The 18,090-nt window shown below is 45.1% G+C and overlaps 1 protein-coding gene across 5 annotated transcripts in view; it reads right to left on the bottom strand.

Moving 5' to 3' along the window:
- Window positions 1-5,907, bottom strand: part of stim1a (stromal interaction molecule 1a) — a 44,792-nt gene extending 38,885 nt beyond the window's left edge. For 4 of the 5 annotated variants that reach the window (XM_023838853.2, XM_023838856.2, XM_023838855.2 and 1 more), the window contains exons 1-3: window positions 5,773-5,907; window positions 5,291-5,422; window positions 4,630-4,750 (exon numbers count right to left, since the gene is read on the bottom strand). In XM_023838853.2, coding sequence (XP_023694621.2) covers window positions 4,630-4,735 — 106 coding nt within the window. In that variant the 5' untranslated portion in view covers window positions 4,736-4,750; window positions 5,291-5,422; window positions 5,773-5,907. The other variant, XM_023838854.2, reaches the window with a different exon arrangement.
- Between the last annotated feature and the right edge of the window lie 12,183 nt (window positions 5,908-18,090).

Genomic DNA, 18,090 nt, shown 5'->3' with positions numbered 1-18,090 from the left:
CGGTGCTGTGAGTAAAAGCAAGACGAGAAAGCAGAGAATAAAAACCATCTTTTCTGAAGTAATCCTCTGCGTGATGGAGAACAGGGCTGAGGTTACAAATTAAATTTCATTGTTCAAACTGCCTATTTTGCCTTTGGGATAGTAATAAGCAGAAGTATTTAATCAAACCCATGGCAAGAGTTACAGGGATAAAAAAAAAAAGACTAAACTAATCAAGACGAGCAAAAATATACAAGTTATTATACTAATTAATTATTTTTTTATTTATTGTGGGTCACACGCAATAAAGTTGAAAGATTAAAAAATATTTTATCTAGTTTTGTGTTCTTGATTTTTGGCTACCTATCTGGGGAAAAATATTTAAGAATCATCAATTCAGAGCAACAAATTGCAATTTTAATATATCTAAAAAGTTCAGGGATATTAGACGATTATTTTCTGACCACATGAAAAAATCTAAAACCTATTTGGCAAATAGCTCTAAAAACAGAAGCCTAACCACACCTGAAAGGACACTTAATAACATGAAAAATCTTAAGATTTTAAGGCATGAGCCTACAATTAAAAGAAAACACTGTCTTTGTAGTCCACCTGTCCTACACCCCTTCACCCTGGATTATTATTATATTTTTAGCCTATTTATGTTTCCATCTAGAAATATTTTAAAAGCTAAATTAACCAGGTAACATCAGCTTCTCCAAAGGATGTTTTGATTTTAGTTCTGAATTTTGGGATTCTGTGCAGCATCATGACCCTAAACTCTCACGCCACATGATCACCACAAGGTGTTCCTTTACGTCATCAGTCCATGTCCAGGCTCAGGGTCCATTTCATTTCATTTGACCGACCAGCTGGACCTGAAACCTTAGCCTTCACACGGACCCTCTGTTCCTCCGGCCAAGTCTACATACACTTCTGCTGAGTATCCATGGTCATCGCTCACCAATAAGCACAAGCGAATACATTCAGATGACAAGAAGATGTCTTGCCATTTTCCTGATAGTAACCGCTATTAATAGTAATGGTTGAAATTTTATACCCAGCAACATCAACAAGAAATTCAAGTTTGATAAAATGCCAGTTTTTGCTGGTGAATCACAGGAAAAACTGTCAGAACAAAGGTTCCTTCCCTCCAGAATATAAACCAGAAAAAGCACCTTTAATTATGAAAACTAAAAATAATGCTTTTAAAATCATTGTTGACCAAAAATAAACCAGATGAAAATGTTACAACTGGACAATGAGTGATATGACACTGCATATTTCTATTACACATGACACGGTAATTTACAAGCCCTACAGTCTACTAATAAGGTAATACAACTGTAACATTCATGTAATGTGTGAGCAGATTTGTCTTGAATTAAAAATCTTATGTCAGCCAGTTCACCAAAGTTGATAACTGTCCTGTTACTTTCTGTTTTGGACTATTAGTTGAAAAAAAAAACCCATTTGTTTCTGCTCCCACATCCCTTATTGTATAAGAGTCTGACATTTGATAATGTTTTTGAGAAAGGATACTTGAGTTTTGTTTTTCTTTTTTTAATATCAATAAAGATGTGTTAATATGCAAGTATTTTGTCTAAGACTAAATTTTGGTTTTATTTATACTTTAATGATAAATATAAGGCAATTTTACAGTTGCAAAGAACTGTTAATGTTGTGCATTACAACAGTAATTGTGTCCTTAAAAATTGCACGTTCAACCCTAATGGCATGCTTTAAGATTGAACATGCAGTTTTTAAGGACATAATTTAACTGTTGTAATGCACAGCTTTACAGATGTTTCCTTCAGCAATCTTGAGTGGAAAGAGGTAGAGTAATCTGTGGACGCGTGTGTGTATATGCAAGCTATGCTGCATTCCATTTGAACTCGTAACTCGGAAACTCAACTGGAACGCCCCCTCAAGTTGAAATTCTGACTTGTAAACTCTGAGGAATCGACACAACCCTGAGCTCAGAATCCAAGATGGCTGCGCCCTTTATCAACAGAAGTTAAAGTTGTAGGTTAATACTGTTTATTAGTGCTTACGTCTTATTTGTGGCTCATTAAATCGGTCGTACACACAATACTGTCCAAACGCTATCTGTGGACATGCTGCTACGATGTTTTTATGTGCAGAATACCACGTAATGTGTTGTTAGCCATTGTTAGCAATATCAGTGGATAACAAAATAACTGGACTAGAAGTGGGTCCAGTTTCATTAAGCAGGATTTCTAGCTTAAGTGGACTACTTGTTGGATTTAAGGTAGTTTGGGCTAAATGTAAGTCAACGAAGATAAATGCCATTTAAACTGGGGTAAATTAAATCTGAAGTTATCCGGGTAAGCAAGAAATCCGGATTTTTGAAACAGATCCCTGGTATTGTTAAATGGTTTTCTGACTTGCTGCACTGGAACGCTGTTAACTCGGGAGTGACTTCATTCCCAGTTCCAAGTTCCGACCTCCGAGGTAAATGGAACGCAGCAATAGACTACGACTAAACCTGTTATTTTCATTTGACTGCATACACTATCTACTTTAGATTTAATCAACTAAATATCCTGTAATTTTCATTGAATAAAACTAGACTAAAATAAAAAAAATAAAAAAATCAGATGACTAAAATATGACTAAAACTATGCTGCATTTTTGTCAAAGGACTGATGCCTTGTCCACACGTACACAGGTATTTTTTGAAACGGTGTTTTCCTCCTCCGTTTTAAAAAAAACTCCCCGTCCACACAAACATTGTCTTCTAAAATATTTCCATCCACATGAAACCGCTAAAATGCACTGTCAAAAGCATGCCAAAACAACAGGTGGCATTATACTGCCATGTTAGCCAATCAGAAGCCTAACTGCCAGTCCTGTTAAGTTGAAAACCATGGCACACATTCCGATGCCTGTGTTGATCAATATAATGCGAGAGTGACTCAACATTTATCTGTACACATGTAAGAAGTCCTGTCAGCAAGGTTAGCACAATCACTATTTCAGCTAAGTCCGCCATTGCTCAAACTCGCCTAATGCATACAGCAAACAGCGCACGCTCTGACGTTAAACGAAGTGGACAACGGCGCACATTCTTAAGATCTTCAGCCTTGGTGGAGTTTTGCAAAACCTCCGATTTCAGTGACCTACGACGCCGTTTACGTGTGGACAAAAGCCCAAGACATATAGAAAAACGTACGTTTTAAAAAATACCCGTGTACGTGTGGACAAGGCATAAGACTAAAACTAAATCAAAATATACTGTCAAAATTAACAATGATAGGCAGGGCAAAACTGCTTTAATACAGCGGTTAAGGAGAAAAACATTTTCCTGCCAAAGTTTTAAACGTCTTGCACTATCTTGCAAACCTAAAGTACATCGGAATAATTTGAAGTTGGCTGATAGGAAACTGAGGGAAACCACAGTTAGTAGGGGAATATCAACCACCTTATCCAGGGTGAAGGGGTATAGGACAGGTGGACAACAAAAGTATCACTGTACACTAAACTGCAACCAGGTATGGAATTGCAACCCATAGCTGTCACCAAGAAAGCAAAATCGAGAACTCCACTCACAGTCACTGAGAAGAACCAATCTAGTTTGAAACAATTTGGTGTCCGGCCACAAACTGACGGTGTTATACTGTCTGCAGGTAAAGCTTTTCCTGTCATAAGCCCCTATCCCTAAAGCCTATCCACAGCCTGACCAGGCAAAGTGATCAAATCCTAAAGCCAGCAGCAGGGTAGACCAGAACCAGGGCCTGTAACAGACAGAGGACCAAGGTGCTCAGAGCTAAGGTTCTTGCCATCAGAAGTACGAGTAACTAAATACCTGCCTTTACAACAAAATAGAGTTTTTTTGAAAGAACCAACCAAAAACACAAGGCTGGATTCCAGTGCAAGTCCAGAGTAAGAAAAACCTACAAATGTTAAACTACAGAACTCACAGAGCTTTCAACTTGTAAAGTCTGCATAATGTTTACCCAAGTCCCTCAAGGGGGGATATCAAGTCATTTTACCATGTACCTTTTATGAATTTCTATACTCAAATATGTACCTAATAATGTACAACTGTGGCATCCTAATCTGCAGTAATTTTCCAAAAACATCAAATAATTTCTTCAGTGCAGTAATTTATTTAAAACTAAACACTGCGAGACAAATGGAAAACCATCTAAAAACTGTCCCAACAAGCCCCAGTCAGTACTAGCTTGTAATAAAACCGACATGCTGATGCAGGAAAGCAGTTGTGTCCCTTCCTCTTAATCTCTCAGTCTGATGATGATCCATAACTCCGGTTCGAGATCCGTGGGCTCGGAAGTGTTGCGCTAATGGAAGAACTGACAGCCAGGTGGAAGTTTCCGCTCACGCCGGTCTAGCTGGCGACATTTTCGCCGCACGCCGCCGCGGTGTCAGGAAGGACAGCGCGCCCGTACTATTCTCAGCATGGCAGGATTAAGGGCTGCCCTACACCTTCTAAATACAGCCACGGCAATGGACTCCGCCGGCAAAGTGTCCGTAATATCGCTTGAAACAAGTATAACACCCCCCCCCCCCCGAAACAAAAGTTAATTTAGTGTTTTGACTACAGGTAGTCGTAAGCGGGGAACCGCCACAGACTGTATAAAGGGCCCAGATCGGCAGCTCGCTTACCTGACAGCCCGAAGTCGGATTGCATGTGCTCGGCGCCGGCGCCTGGCTTCTCCAACACCAAGCATAGGAGTGCGATCCACAAAACCACGGCGCTGCCCAGATCCATGCTGCGATCTCAAGCCTAAATGGGTAAATGCAGGGACGCGGAGTGTGATAAATAGCGGCTCATTCAGCCCATTGCTGACAACTGCCCGTGGACTATCTGCTGGGCCGAGTAGCACACGTCCCCGTGTAATCAGAGTCATGATCTAACGGGTTTGCAATTCCGAAACATTTTTAAAAGCTAAATCTATTAAGACACTTCTCAAACGTGCATATACCATCTTAGAATTAAGAAATCAGGTGGGATTACTACATCACACGTCCTTGTGGGTATCCCAGTAGATGATGCGGGAAATTTTTTAAATATCATGTAGATTTTGCAGCAACTGCTTTATTTCTCCATTGTAAAGTAATTGTTGTTTTTGGATGGTTAAAATCAAACCAAAAGACGGTTATCTGAACATATGATCGCGATTTTAAGACTGCCGAAAACGCTGAACTCCAACGCATGGATGTCGGATCCAGTCATTTTAAACACGGAGTTGAGCATGACTTTCGGTCATGGTAAAATACTCACTGGGGGACAGAGCAAAGCTATGCGAGGCCGGTGTTTATTTACCTCGAGTGGGGGATCTTGGTGCATGGGATGAGCTTCAAACTTCTCCCGGGCCGCCTTTATCTAGTCTTTATAGCTCATCAGACACGTCTTCCGCTCGACCAGACTCTTTACAAAAATGTGTCTACAATCCATCTGAAATCAAGAAACAAAAAATAAGCAAGAACCAAAAACGGATAAGTTAGCTCATTGTGAAGCGGCTTCGGCAGACGTGGGCGGTAATAATCAAGAGGACGTGTCCACACCGTAGTGCAACCCGCAGCTGATCGGATCGCCGCTTTGTGCCAGTGAGGCCGCTCGCCTCGACTAGTTTAGCGGCATCGGCGTCTGAATCAGGAGATCAGCCCCAGCAATTAGCTAGTTACCTACACCTACACCCAAATACTGATATATATAACCCAAATTGAATAAACAAATAAATACGGAAGTCCCCAGGTTATCAATAAATCCAGACTGCTTTCAGGAGATCTAGACCGACTTCTTACGTTTCATTTCGTCCACTGTCCCCACTCCTCTCGGTGAATTGCCAAAACTCCCGAAAGGACTGCGCCGCAGCCCGTCGCGCTGGACGTATTGTATGTATGCTCGAAAACCGCAGAGCTCCGGGGCTACTTTCTGTCCTAACAGCGCCGCCTATCGGAGCGGAAGAATTTACTTTATTATACAGTTGTTAATGAATTTATTATTATCCGGCGAGCCTGAGGAGGATAAGTGGTTGTAAGACAGATGGATGAATTTGTATTATTATTAAGTGTTTTTTTTATTGTTTTTCTTACAAGGTATAGGAACTGTCCAAAAAATAATATCATGCAAGAAAAAGAAAAGAAAAAAGATCACATATCCATACAACACGTTGAGTACTTTTCACTCAATTTTATTTAACAGTCATTTATATGTGAAATACCCTCCCTCATAACTTCTCAACATTAAGTTTTTTTTAAAGTAATATTACAGAGATGGTTAGCACTGTTGCCCTAGGACCAGGGTTTGTGTCTCCGCCTGGGTTGCATGTGTGTGGAGTTTGCAGTGTCGTTGTGGGGTTTCCTCTGGGTACTCCGGTTTCCGCCACAGTCCAAAGACATGCTGAGGCTGATTGGAGTTACTAACTTGCCCATAAGTGTGCGTGTGTTAGTGAATGGTGTGTTAGTGTGCCCTGCGATGGGCTCCCCCCCCCCCCCCCCCCCCAGTCTTTGGTTGTTCCACGCCTCGTGCCAGTAGCTTCCAGGATAGGCTCCGCGGACCCCCCGCGACTCAGAAGGATAAGCGGGTTGGAAAATGGATGGATGGATTACAGCGATGTTTTAGCTGTTTTTATTTTCAGAAAATGTGGTCAGGAAGTCATAAAATAGTTTAAAATCAATAGAAAATAATGTTATGTTTAATGGACGAAACCATAGATTGAAGGCAAGCCAACGCCACAAATGAAGAACAAGACTGAATTAATCCGTGAAAATCTGAAAGTTTGTGAAGACCGACCAGCTTGAAAGGAAGCTTATTACACTACAAGGAAAATGTGAATAAAAAATCTATTTTTATTCACATATTTGTATGCATGGTATTTCTTGTACTGTTTTTCGGATTGCTGCAATCAAATTGCCTTCGGGAAATAAACTTGAACTACGTATATAAAATGAATTCAGGACGTGTTCATTCAAAGCAATTCAAAAGATAATAGGAACCAGACTCGTTCTTCATAAACACACACGTACGATCTGCTAGGTGATCAGTTATATAAAAAAGTATGATCTGCTTATTATTTTAGCACTATATAAACTTGTCACTGCGTCATTCGAAAACGAAATGAACGTGTCTTCGCCGCTGGTAGGAAGGAAACAGAGCGTCACTGTCACTACTGATGTGCAATGAACGAATGAACAAGTTATTTAGTACTTCTCGTGATCTCTGAACGAACGTACTGATACAAAGACATTGGAGAACGAATGTATTTCGACGGATCCACCGTGCCTGCTACGTGTCCCATTGCATTCCGCGACAGTCGAGAAATGTCATCTTCACGTCAATGACTGACTTCGGTATCAGCAAAACGGTTGTGACAACAACTAGCCAATGACTGACTTGGAAGAAGACACCAAGCACCTCCCATTGATCAGCTTACTCTGACTTTGACAGTATCAGCACACTAACGGATTGAACGGAACAGTAGGCCCCTCCTGATCTTAAGTACCACTACAAGTTCACTCACTGAACAAACGAATGAACAGCAGAAATAAGACTCGCGCACACACCAGAACAGTACACTGAACTGGCCCACTGAAGGCATCAGTGCGTTCACTGAACGAACGAATGAACTGCAGACATACAGTAGTACATTGAATCTCGGTTCACTATCTGGAGTGTGCATTAGAGCGCCATCTACTGGAAATAGTATTTTTAACGATATTTATAAACGTACAATAATAATACGAAAAATACAACATTGTCAGCCTACATTTTAACTTCAGTGTACTCAAACAGACATTTTTTGATGGCTTTTTATATTGTTTATATTGTTTGCTGGCTAAAGCTGTTACAGTGTTATGAGACTATTCTAGTTTTTTTTCAATTGTTACCTTATAGCTTGTAAATTCTCAAAGACGGTTACAGTAGTTCTTCTGTGTGCACAAAACCATGCCATTGCTCCAAAATGCTTCAAAATAAATTAATTTTCTGAAGGTGATATGCCTGCTTCTTGGCTTCAGAAAAAAAGTTGAATTTAATTTTAGTGTGATTGAATATCCTGTTTCAAAAAACTTAAAGTACTGCCAGATACTGTGGTACAACTTGGGTATGGCTATCAGTTAGTCCAGAGGTGATTAGTCTTATCCACAAAAGCCCAGTGTGTTTGCATGTTTTGGGATGACCTTTAGGTCAGCTGTTCTGATCCAGGTGTGAGGACTCTTCAGCCAATCAGAAGAACATGAGCATTAGTGTTTGAATTAAGTCCATGAACACTGTGGACATAATTTATTCATTTTATTATCTATTTAACTGTTCTTTTTAATTTTAGAGGAGTTTGATAACACAGTAGGGCATTACCTTCCACCTCCAAGATCCTGTCTTTGTTTTTGACAAATGTTACAATAAGGAATGTGCCTTGCAGTGTAGGGAATGCTATTTTTCTGTCACTGTATCCCAGTGGTTCTCAAACTGGGGGCCGCGGCCCCCCTGGGGGGCCACCAGATGGCGCTAGGGGGGCCGCATCGAAATTGTAGAATCTAAAAAAAAAAATTACCTGTACTGTATGTAAATCAGACTTGTCAACCTATGTAAAATATAATGTATTTAAAAAAAAAATAGAAATATATAAAAAATGTAAATATAAATTTTACGTAGCACACTACGCTGCTATGGACATCATAAATTACTGTTCAGTATTCAGTACTTTTGTTGCACTTTTCAGACAATGTTAGTTTTACTGTCAAAACTGTTTTAATAAAATGTTATATTTTGTGAAATGTAAATTTAACAAACCAGAGAAATAAAGACTACAAACAGAATCTAAAATTAAGTAAAATTGTAAGTTTGAAGATGTTTTGCGTCATGATTTTTTTTTTTGAGGAGGAGGGACACAAAAGGATTCATCCTACACAAGGGGGCCTCCTGCTGAAAAAGTTTGAGAACCACTGCTGTATCCAGTGTACTGCATATGGTTGGTGTAACAGTAAAGCCAAACTTGACTGTATGTTTATGTAGTATTATGTATTATGTTGGGATTTTCTCCAGTTTAAGAGTTAAGAATGATTTTTACTTTATAAATAGAAAAAAAATGAAAGGTACTCAATTGCGCATTTATACATTATCCTGTTTTGTAACTATAAATGTAAAGTACATCCACTTAGACACAGCCATCAGCAGCGTATCTGTCTGCGGGGAGAATGTCGACCTCTTACTATCAAGTCAGCACACAGATTGGGATACCATGGGGGCCATGAGGTCACTGGAATGGGGTGTGTGACGCTTCTAATATCTTTGCAAGAGGACAAAAGTCCAAGTCTTTAGAGTCCTGAATGAGGCACATTACCTGCATTGTGATTGAGCCTCAGTTACGGCACTAGAGCCATGTGGAACTATTCCCTAAAGGTGATCCAGCTCGCAGGATCCTCACTGCTGAGGACCCAAGCGGCTGGACCAGGCAGAGGGGATGCCCACGTAACACCTGGTTGCAGCAGATGGACGGTCATTTCCGGGTGAGACTGGACCCTATGTCTGCCTGGGGGGTTGCCAGCCAGGATCCTGAGGTGTTTTCGTCATGTGAAGGGTGCGGCAATGCGCTACATCAGTGCATGCTCCCCAACTTTATCTGACTCGAACCACTTAGTCCTGCAGAAGCACCAGGACAAAACTGCCCACCCTGCAGAACTTCTATATCCAGCAATGCAGGTCCAGGGCATTAAGCATTAACTGACACTCACCACCCATGCTGTAAACTATTCCAGTGCCTATGCTCACGTAGGCACCTCCTGAGCCTTATGGCCGGGACTGAGAGGCTGAGGAGAAGCTTCTACCCCAGGCCATTAGCATCATCAAAACCACCAAGCAAAAACTAAAATAAGCCATAACTGCAACATGTATTTCAAAGATTTAATCACACATATTCTTATAACTTTTTATCTTTACTTTTTCTATGCCTTGTGTATGTTTCTACATTTTTAGCACTTTTGTTAACTTATTTTCTTATCTTAAGTAGCAACAATTTCATTTCACTTCAGTTTTATTTCACTTGTATGTGTACATTTGTGCACATGAAAATGATAATCTTGGATCCATAAGGAGCTCTTTTTATTTTAATGTCTATCTATCTATCTGGGTCACTAAAAAGCAAATGAAAGCACAGTGAGATGAGAGGGATAAGCTTTAAGTTTTTATTTATTATGAAAAAAATCCATCTCTGTACAGAGGTATCAATAGAGTCTAAAGGCTCTCGCAGTGTGCATTAACCCTAATATTTGAATAGGTTACGGTTAATACAAATTACAAAGAACATGCCGAGTATAACGTTCTGAAAAACATAAAGGTCAGTCAAAACCGTGAGACGTCATATTCAGTAACTTATAAAACTCGTGAAGTGTCAAACATATTGGTAATACTGGCCTTAAAAAGCACAGAACGTTAAATTCACAAAACTTATCTGGTAGTTATCAAACCTTTAGAAAACTATGCATTTCCGGTTTACTTTTGGAACCGTGCTTGGCAGTACGGATTGGTAATTAACGTAAGCATACACGCATGCGTGTGTAAATGGTACGCATGCGCAATGCAAATCGGTCTGTGGACTAGGGGAAACAGTTCTGTGACTCCCCATACAATGAAGAATAGCTTCACGGAAGTCAGCAGTGGCGGTGGTAGGGTCGGGCTAACGAGTCTTAAGCCCCGAAACATCAAATTCAGAGCCGCGATGGAAATGGAACCTATTTTGGAAGGAATAGACGGACCGAAAGTTTTTTTTTCTGGCCGAATGAAAATCGACGGAGTATTGGGCAGGACTTCCCAGTAACAATTGTTCTGCACAGGGGAGACACATTTACGGCAGTTTGTCTATAAATGATTAAAAATGTAAAATGTAGTAAAATAAGGGTTATTTATGAAAATGAAACTGATTTACCTTTCTCACAAATGCTCTAACATAATGCAACATTTGCTTACTTCGTATTAGCTTCGTATCTGGTTTTGGTTTTATCGAAACTTAATTGGTGTGGTATATTACCGCCCTTTTCCGGGGGCATTTTTGTGTGCCATTGGTTCTGATGAAATCTATTTGTGCAGCTGTAGGTGGCACTATTGCTCTATCGAACCCAATCTTCTACCCATCATTTCCCTATAAGAACAACAACTTCTGTGTGTGACATGTTAGAAACGTCATATACAACATGGACAGTAACGCTTTCAGGAAAAAGCATGGAAAGTGGGCATCACATAAGCGGGTGGTGTGTCACTCATTGGGTTAGGATTCTGTGCCTGTGTGTGGAAGGTTCACATCCCAGGGTCCACAGAGCGATGTCACTGTTGGGCCATTGAGTAAAGCCCTTAACCCCCAATTGCTCCAAGGATTGTCTGACCCTCCTTTCTCAAAATTTATGTCACTTTAGATAAAAGCCTCGGCTAAATAAAATATAAAAATATTATATTGATAGGTCCCTGTGTTTGATTGTAATATTTAGGACCTCAACTGCTAAATGCAAGAGACATCTACATGGCAGGAATTTTGACCTTGCCAAGTTAGATGTTTGATCAAGAAATCAACTGTGATCTAAAAATCTATTTGTTTCTAAGAATTATGTGTTAATACTTTCTTGTTGCTCCTTAAACCTTTTGTAAAAGTGCAAGACCTCAACATTCTGCCACTGCATGAAGAAGCACATATGTCCCAGATTCCAGAAAATATGCAAATGAAATTATTACATCTTACTTAATCTGTTTTACAACAAAGATATAACATTCCTGTCATACTTTGTTTGCTAAGTTGTGCTTCCAGTACTAGTTCATTCAGTATGAGTTTTTTGCAGTGCTTGAAGTGGACAAAGCAGGTGTCAGCACTCTGCCAGTTATTCAGTACCAACAGAAAATTCCCGTTACTGTGCAGAGCAAAATAAAGAGGTGCTAGTACTGCGTGCTGTTGAGTACTGGCCCATTTCAAGCACTGTTCGTAATAATAGTTATAAAGCAGCCTAACTCAGGACACAGAGTGTACAGACAGGATACACCCTAGACCGGATATCAGTTTGCGAAAAGCCTTACATATTCACTACCTAAAATGGGAAGTCAGAGTAAGGAGCAGAAAAGCCGTGTTTGCAAAATGTGTAAATCCAAGACAAGAGTTAAACTCATAGGTGTGAAGTACTGTGCTACTACCATGCATGGTATTTATTTGCAACTGGCTGAGAATAAAATCCATAATGCTACAGTGTGTTTTTAAACACATTATGAAAAAAATCAAAAACTGAACTGATCATATATTTACTGAAGATGGTAATTAAGACCAGGGAATTGGCTTGTTGGTTGCACTGTTTCCCCCAAGGGTCTGTCATGGCAGCAAAAGTATGACAAACGCAGCTGTACGAAGTGACATTTATCATAATGAGTCAAGAAGCAGATCTGTGTGATCTGGATATGTCTAAATAGTGGTCATTCTTAAATTGGCAGGTGTGTGGAGGAGGTGTCACTTTGCATTGGACCATGCTAAAATGCACATTTAGAGTAAGTTGTGTGTCACTGAAGGAACTCCATGCCACAATTGTTGTGTGTGAGGGGTAGGAGACATTACTCACAATGCACAAGAGCTCATACCTCATTTTCCAGGGAGTCAAGGCTGATCCTTAGTCCTGAGCCAGCCTTTTTGAACAGTTTGTTTAGTCTCTTGGCATTCCCAGGTTTTATACTGCTGACCCAGTAATCATCTGGATGTCTTCTAAAGTGTTATCTGATCTTTGTGAATCTTATTTATTTTTTTACTTAAAAAAAAAAACAACAACAACAAACACAACATTTCGCTTTGTCGTATCTTAATTGAGCAAATGGTTTAAAGCAGGGGTATTCAACTAAAATCTAAAGAGGTCCAGTTAGAGAAAAATTCTTGAAGCAAAAGTCCGGAAGATCATAATGTCTATTTAATAGTGTGGTATATATTTAAGTAGCCTATTAGTTGCATCAACATTGTATGTAATCAGTACATGAACGGTCAAATCAAATTAATTCAGTACAATTCAAAAACGTTTTGACATTATTTATTGTCACGACATAGAACTTCGGCCAGCTGGCTGGAGTGAGATTTTCAATTCGAGATGTCTGCACACATGTAATAGTTCTTACCTTGTAAATAGTCTGCTTTTGTATTTAACTGAGTAAAAAAAACTTTTGACGTAACTAATTTTAGGTTTTATAATGGGATAATATAGATTTGCCGTAAGATTTCCAGCATGAGTCTGAAAGCGTGATTATATGCCAGATGCTTGAGATTTGGCAACCCTGAAAACGTACATTTTTTGTTTGACATTAGTTTATTTATATAACATAATGTCACGCCCCGCTCCGTCCGCTCCCGATGTGTGCCACGCCCACCTCGTTACCTCGTGTTCAGCCCTAATTGTGATTGCCTGTGCCCTGTTAAGTCTAGCTTGTCTTGTGTATTTAGTCCTCGTCTGAGTCAGTCTTCCCCAGACTTGTCATTGTATTGTCCTTCGATGTCCGTACCTGTCCGTCTGCCTCCAAATAAACCCCGTTTCCCTGACGACCTGGCTGCTCTCGCCTGCTTCCCTTCTCGCCTCCCCGACGATCGTGACAGAATGACAAGTCTCCACAAGAAAGGATCCCCCCTAGCCGAGGAGGAGTACCTCGGCTTGGTAGAAGAGGCCCTATACTGGCTGACCCAGCCCGAGATCCAGGAGGATCCCGCGGCTCGCCGGTTAGCTCATCGAAGCCGGGATATCCTGGAGGGGATGTCTTTACCCGGCGACGCGCACCAAGCGAGCGTGGTGCGCGAAAACCTCCAGCAACTTCGGGAGGTAGTGGCTGCAGCCATGCAGAGGCAGGTAGAACATGACTGCGGGCTGATGTACAGCTCGCCACCCGCCGATGCGACCCCGCTGCCTCCTACCGGTTCCGGAAGGCGGAAAAAGAAGAGGCGAAGGGGAAAGGTGGAAGAAGCCGCCCCGACTCTCTTCTTGGGAGCGTGCTCCCTTCTCCCCGCCTTGGAGGACGCCTGTGTGACAGGTGAGCCCCATGACGAGGAGGACCTGCCTCCTTTGGAGACTGGGGATGACTGGCCAGAGCGCTGTCCCGGGAGAGGGATCAGCGCTGTCAGAGACGCCAGTCCACGGGTCCCTAAAGCGCGGAACGGGAGGGCGCATACGCGCTCAGCACCCCTCCTTCCTGCACCGGACCAGTCCGATCCGGACCTTCCGGCTGCGCTGCCTGCTGCCGCCGCCGATCTGCCCGCGGCTGCGCCGCCTGCTGCTGCCGCCGATCTGCCCGCAGCTGCGCCGCCTGCTGCCGCCGCCTGCTGCCGCCGCCGCCGATCTGCCCACGGCTGCGCCGCCTGCTGCCGCCGCCGATCTGCCCACGGCTGCGCCGCCTGCTGCCGCCGCCGATCTGCCCACGGCTGCGCCGCCTGCTGCCGCCGCCGATCTGCCCACGGCTGCGCCGCCTGCTGCTGATGCCGCCGCTCTGCCCGCGGCACCGCCGGTTGCTGCTGCCGCCGCTCTGCCCGCGACACCGCCTGTTGCTGCCGCCGCGATGCCAGCAGCACCGCCTGTCCAGCCTGCTCCGCCTGTCCAGCCTGCTCCGCCTGTCCTGCTTGACCCGCCTGTCCTGCCTGCTCTGCCTGCAGTCCCTGCAGCTGCCACCACTCTGGCTGCGGCACCCGCCGCAGCGCCCCCTGCTGGCCGCGTGATGGCGGCGCCCGCGACGGCGCCCCCTGCTGGCCGCGTGATGGCGGCGCCCGCGACGGCGCCCCCTGCTGGCCGCGTGATGGAGGCGCCCGCGACGGCGCCCCCTGCTGGCCACGTGATGGCAGCACCCATCCTGCCGGCACCTGAACTGCCTGTCTCGCCTGTCCTGCCGGCACCTGAACTGCCTGTCTCGCCTGTCCTGCCGGCTCCTGAACTGCCTGTCCTGCCGGCGCCTGAGCTGCGTGAGGTGGCCGCGGTTGCGCCCCCTGCTGGTCGCGTGATGGCGGCGCCCGCGACGGCGCCCCCTGCTGGCCGCGTGATGGAGGCGCCCGCGACGGCGCCCCCTGCTGGCCACGTGATGGCAGCACCCATCCTGCCGGCACCTGAACTGCCTGTCTCGCCTGTCCTGCCGGCACCTGAACTGCCTGTCTCGCCTGTCCTGCCGGCTCCTGAACTGCCTGTCCTGCCGGCGCCTGAGCTGCGTGAGGTGGCCGCGGTTGCGCCCCCTGCTGGTCGCGTGCTGGCGGCGCCTGCCGAGGCGCCCCCTGCTGACCGGATGCCGGAGGCGCCCCCTGCTGACTGTATGCCCGAGGCGCCTACCCAGGCGACCCCTGCTGACCACGTGACGGCGGCGCCTGCTAAGGCACCCCCTGCTGGTCGCACGCCTACAGCCGCCTCAGCTCTGCCTGCCGAGGCGCCCCCTGCTGGCCGCACGACTGACGTGCCTGCCGGGGCGCCCCCTGCTGGCCAAGTGACTGCGGCGCCCGCCGAGGCGCCCCCTGCTGGCCACCTGTCCGCGGCCCTGTCCGAGGCCGCCTCTCCCGTCCTGCCCGCGGCCCTGGCTGCCCCGCCTACGGCCACGCCTGTTGCCCCCAGGGAGGCTCTGACTCCCTCGCCCTTACCCCGGCAAGGCCAACGCCCCCCAGGACCCCGCCTCTCTGTATCCGGCAAGGGACGGGGACATAGGCGTAGGGCCCGGGTCCCGCCCGCCCTGCCCCCTGGCTCGCCTGTTCGGCCCCTGGCTGTAGCTCGGTGGCTGCCTGCGGGTCCTCCGGCTCGGGGTCGGCGGTCGCCGCCGGGTCCCCCCCTGGATCCTCGGTGCCGGTCCTCGGTCCCTCCTCCGGCTCCATGTCGGTCGCCTCCGGGCCCCCCTGCTCCGGCTGGGCGTCGGACGGCGCCTTCGCCGGCTCCGCCTCCGCCTGCCGCGGCTTCCCCCTCCTGCCTGCCTTCACTGGTGTTCCCTCCTGCTCCCTCCGTGTCCCCTCCGTCACTCCCTCGTCCCGTTCCCTTGGCCCCTGGGTGGTCCCCTCCTGCTCCCTCCTCCCTCTCCCCTGCGGCCCCTCCGGCCGCTGCCCGTCGCCCGCCTGGGTTCCCTCGTGCTCCCCTTGCTCCTCCTCCCTTTCCCTTTCTGCCTCCTGTCTCTGCTCCTCTGCCCTCTGTGTCTCCTCTGTTCACTCCTGGCCCCTCCGTGTCGCCTGTGGGTGTTCCCTCCGTGTCGCCCTTTTCTGTCTGTCCGCTTTTCCTGTTCTTTGTCGGGTTCTGTCCTTCGTCTCGTCCCTGTTCCTGTTTTGTGTCTCTGTCTTGTTCCCTGTTTTTGGTTGATGTTTTGCTTTGTCTTCCAGGTCCTGTTCCCCGGTTCCGTCTCGTCCGTCGCCTCCTCTCGGGCACGCCCGGTGTGCGCGCCTTTGGGGGGGGGGTTATGTCACGCCCCGCTCCGTCCGCTCCCGATGTGTGCCACGCCCACCTCGTTACCTCGTGTTCAGCCCTAATTGTGATTGCCTGTGTCCTGTTAAGTCTAGCTTGTCTTGTGTATTTAGTCCTCGTCTGAGTCAGTCTTCCCCAGACTTGTCATTGTATTGTCCTTCGATGTCCGTACCTGTCCGTCTGCCTCCAAATAAACCCCGTTTCCCTGACGACCTGGCTGCTCTCGCCTGCTTCCCTTCTCGCCTCCCCGACGATCGTGACACATAACATTACTTTATACATATGTTAAAATGCAGAAACGTCAACGAACATGAAATCAACAATAAACTACGTCTATTTGTCCAACGTGTTATATAATACATATTGTATTTGAAAACTTTTCAGCTTTACGATTTCAGGAGAGCGCAGCCACTCTGTTAGGAACATTACGCTTTTTGTTTGCGGGTGTTTTAGCTTCGCTGCTGCTATTAACACGAAAGGCACATTAGCGCAGACAAAGGGCTGCATACGCCGAACTGCTGTATACGTCGATCTTGCTTGGCGGTTAAAGGCGTTTCACGTTCATTGGCGTGGGAAACGGCGGTTCTACTGTTAAACCACTACCGAAAAGGCTACAAACGCTGCGCCGGTTAAAATAAAAGCGCCCCGTCAGGTTTTAAATAATTAAATGTTTTGGCTGTTGGTCTGGGTCCGTATGGGACCACGGTCCGCCTGTATGTGACCGCTGGTTGAAAGTTTAAACCTCAAACAATCCTTGATGTCTTGATGGTAATTTTAGTAATTAGTGAAATTTCTTTTATTGATAACCTCAAACAAATACTTTCTGTAGCTGCTGATAAGACCTACCTAGCAGTTATGAGGTATTTTTGCCCATTCATCCGTACAAAACTTTCATTTCATGGGATGTCTTGCTTGAACTGCCCCAGATCACACCACAGCATTTCAGTGGGATTGAGGTTGGGACTCTGCCAATCTGTAATACACAGTTCCAAAGAGTTCACAACCTTTAATCTGTGTTGCAGATGAAAAAAGAAAGAAAAAAAACCTTTATAGAGCTAATCGACGGTGTATTGCTGCAGTCACATGACTTTGATGTGGTGGGGGGGGGGATGGGGCTGGTTGTCCCAACTTCCCAAGACACATTGTCTTATATACCAACTGTTTCAGATCAGTTGATGTACTAATGTAAGCCATTTAGAAGCTGTCTTCTTTTTGACTCTCTCCAAATGTACAGGAAGCTACATACACTATATTGCACTTTTTTTTTCAAAGATCAATATGCCAGCCTTCAGGCGTTTTCATTGCCAAAGAATCAGAAAGTTCAGTTTATTCAAAATTTGCACCACGCTGGGCATTACACGCCTCAACTGTCTGAAGGCTCATTTCTCTAAAATGCGTGGGTATTTTTGGACCAGAAGGCGGACTGGGCTTGACACCTTTTCACATTTGTCACGGCTGCTATAGAGCTGCTCGGGTTTAGGTGCAACTAACGCGATGTGTAGACTGTGGGAGAGGAGCTATTTTAGAAGCATGCTGAACAGTAGTTGCAAATTAGTCCAATATGACACATCTCATGGTGGCAGTATACCTCAAAACATTATCAATTCTTTATTTGCTTATTTTTAAATCTTATTCACTTAATCATAAATTACTGTTTTATTCATTACGTTTTGGTTTATATGCCCATTGCATTTTTTAATCTATTAACCTACTGTT

This window comes from Paramormyrops kingsleyae, chromosome 17 (genome assembly GCF_048594095.1).
Source record: "Paramormyrops kingsleyae isolate MSU_618 chromosome 17, PKINGS_0.4, whole genome shotgun sequence".
Classification (NCBI taxonomy): Eukaryota; Metazoa; Chordata; class Actinopteri; order Osteoglossiformes; family Mormyridae; genus Paramormyrops; species Paramormyrops kingsleyae.
This window is presented reverse-complemented; position numbering and strand designations above follow the sequence as displayed.